The sequence below is a fragment of the Hipposideros armiger genome, unplaced genomic scaffold (genome assembly GCF_001890085.2).
Source record: "Hipposideros armiger isolate ML-2016 unplaced genomic scaffold, ASM189008v1 scaffold_818, whole genome shotgun sequence".
NCBI classification, from domain to species: Eukaryota; Metazoa; Chordata; class Mammalia; order Chiroptera; family Hipposideridae; genus Hipposideros; species Hipposideros armiger.
Genome location: NW_017732168.1, coordinates 230891 through 232185, shown reverse-complemented (window position 1 = coordinate 232185; position 1295 = coordinate 230891). Strand labels below are relative to the sequence as shown.

The 1295-nt window shown below is 35.0% G+C and overlaps 1 protein-coding gene across 1 annotated transcript in view; it reads right to left on the bottom strand.

Annotated features, from left to right (window-relative positions):
- COL6A6 (collagen type VI alpha 6 chain) overlaps positions 1-1295 on the bottom strand; it is a 101675-nt gene that overhangs the window by 69636 nt on the left and 30744 nt on the right. Inside the window, 1 exon segment of the mRNA XM_019628915.1 lies at positions 1173-1290. Coding sequence (XP_019484460.1) covers positions 1173-1290 — 118 coding nt within the window.

Sequence of the window (1295 nt, the reverse complement as noted above, 5' to 3'; positions counted from 1 at the left end):
AAAATAGACTCTCTGATTTCATACTAGATATCAATTTTCTTTGGATCACCAAGATCCTACAATATCAATTTTTTTTACTATTAACATTAAAATTAATCTGTCTAAAATTAAGATTTTCTTGTAGTGTTGTTACATTTATGTGATACCTAAAAACTGACATGCTTGTTTTGAGGAAGAACTTCCACTCTCTATGAATTACCAATGCAGATTTCAAAGAGTAGTAGACAGAAAAACATACATTTTAAAAAATAAACCATCTTCCCATGTAGAAAGGAATTCCAACAAAACTCTCATATTCTTTAAGTAATTAGTTTTACATAATTACTACACTGAACAAAACTGTGTTCAAACATCTGTTTATATACAAATTCTATAGGTGGAAAACAGCAGGAGCTAGCACTTTATTGGAAAGTGTCCTGATATGCTGATTATAGATTTTATAAATTATAAGTAAATTACAAATTATTAGCCATTTATTAAGGTGCAAGTAGTACCACATATCTCAGTAACACTTCACCACTCTAGTTTGAATCCTTGTCCATGTCTGAAAGAAAAATGATTAAGATGCATCTCATGTAGACATAAGGCAACAATCTTGGTTAGTCAAGACCGTCTTCAAAAATCTTTGATGGCTCATAAAGTACAGCATAGTAGGTCTAGCATCACCTCACTAGTTTTTCCTCAGCATTGGAGCAGATTGCTCATCCTCTAGTTGAGCCCTAAAAGTAACTGGCTGTCACTTACAGGCCAGGTTGCAGGGACAGTCCACATCTCAGACACTAGAATTATTCTCCATGTGGTGAGCTGTGACACTTAGGATCCACAGGGGATGTGAAAACTGAGGGAGCCGCTGATTGGCTCTCACACCTCAGACTTTCTTTGGTATTTACATTCCTTGACTATAACTTGAGCAGGATTATAGGTACTACTTATTTTCTTCTTCCTTTTTTTTTTTTCTTTTTTGGCCAAACATATAAACATACTTTGACATATCTCTACTATGCTACATTTCTTTCAAAACACCCTCTTATTTAGGCTGTCCACTAATTCAGAAAAGCCTTTCTTCACTCCCAAATCAATGACATTAGTTCAAATTTATACGCATAAATATTAAACCTATATACACAACCAACAGAAAATTTAAATTCACCCGCCTTTTCTGAATAACTTACCAGATGCTTTGACAGTCTGCTCCCAAGATCTCTCATTCCAACAGTGAGCTGGGTTCTGTATTCAAATCCTCTCCCAAATTCAATGTAGGGAAGCTCAGCCTTATCACTTGAGTTGGTGTGTCC